The 269-nt window shown below is 63.2% G+C and overlaps 1 protein-coding gene across 1 annotated transcript in view; it reads left to right on the top strand.

Annotated features, from left to right (window-relative positions):
* Positions 1-264, top strand: part of TTI1 (TELO2 interacting protein 1) — a gene marked incomplete at both ends in the record, with an annotated part of 12,053 nt that extends 11,789 nt beyond the window's left edge. The window contains one exon of the mRNA XM_010136639.1: positions 136-264. Coding sequence (XP_010134941.1) covers positions 136-264 — 129 coding nt within the window. The remainder of the gene's footprint in view (positions 1-135) is intronic.
* Positions 265-269: the final 5 nt, after the last annotated feature.

Genomic DNA, 269 nt, shown 5'->3' with positions numbered 1-269 from the left:
AGCCCCCCAGCCTGCAGAGCTGTCAGGGTTTGCAGACACATCACAGCTTTGTGCTGCTCTCTGTAGTGATCCTGCTGGTGCCAGCCAAGAGGTCTTCCCCTCACCCCCCTCCGCTTTCTGCCTGCTGTTTTCCAGTGTTTTCCTCCACCTAATGCACGTGGACCCAGACAGCACCTGGCTGCTCCTGAGCGAGGTCTGCTGCCCGGACCAGTACGAGCCCCCCCACGCCAGCCTGCAGCCCGTGAAGCTGCGCGGGATGGGCAGGCAGC

The sequence above is a fragment of the Buceros rhinoceros genome, unplaced genomic scaffold, assembly GCF_000710305.1.
Source record: "Buceros rhinoceros silvestris isolate BGI_N320 unplaced genomic scaffold, ASM71030v1 scaffold3545, whole genome shotgun sequence".
Lineage (NCBI taxonomy): Eukaryota > Metazoa > Chordata > Aves > Bucerotiformes > Bucerotidae > Buceros > Buceros rhinoceros.
Note: the sequence above shows the minus strand (reverse complement) of the source record. Positions and strands in the feature narration are given on the sequence as shown.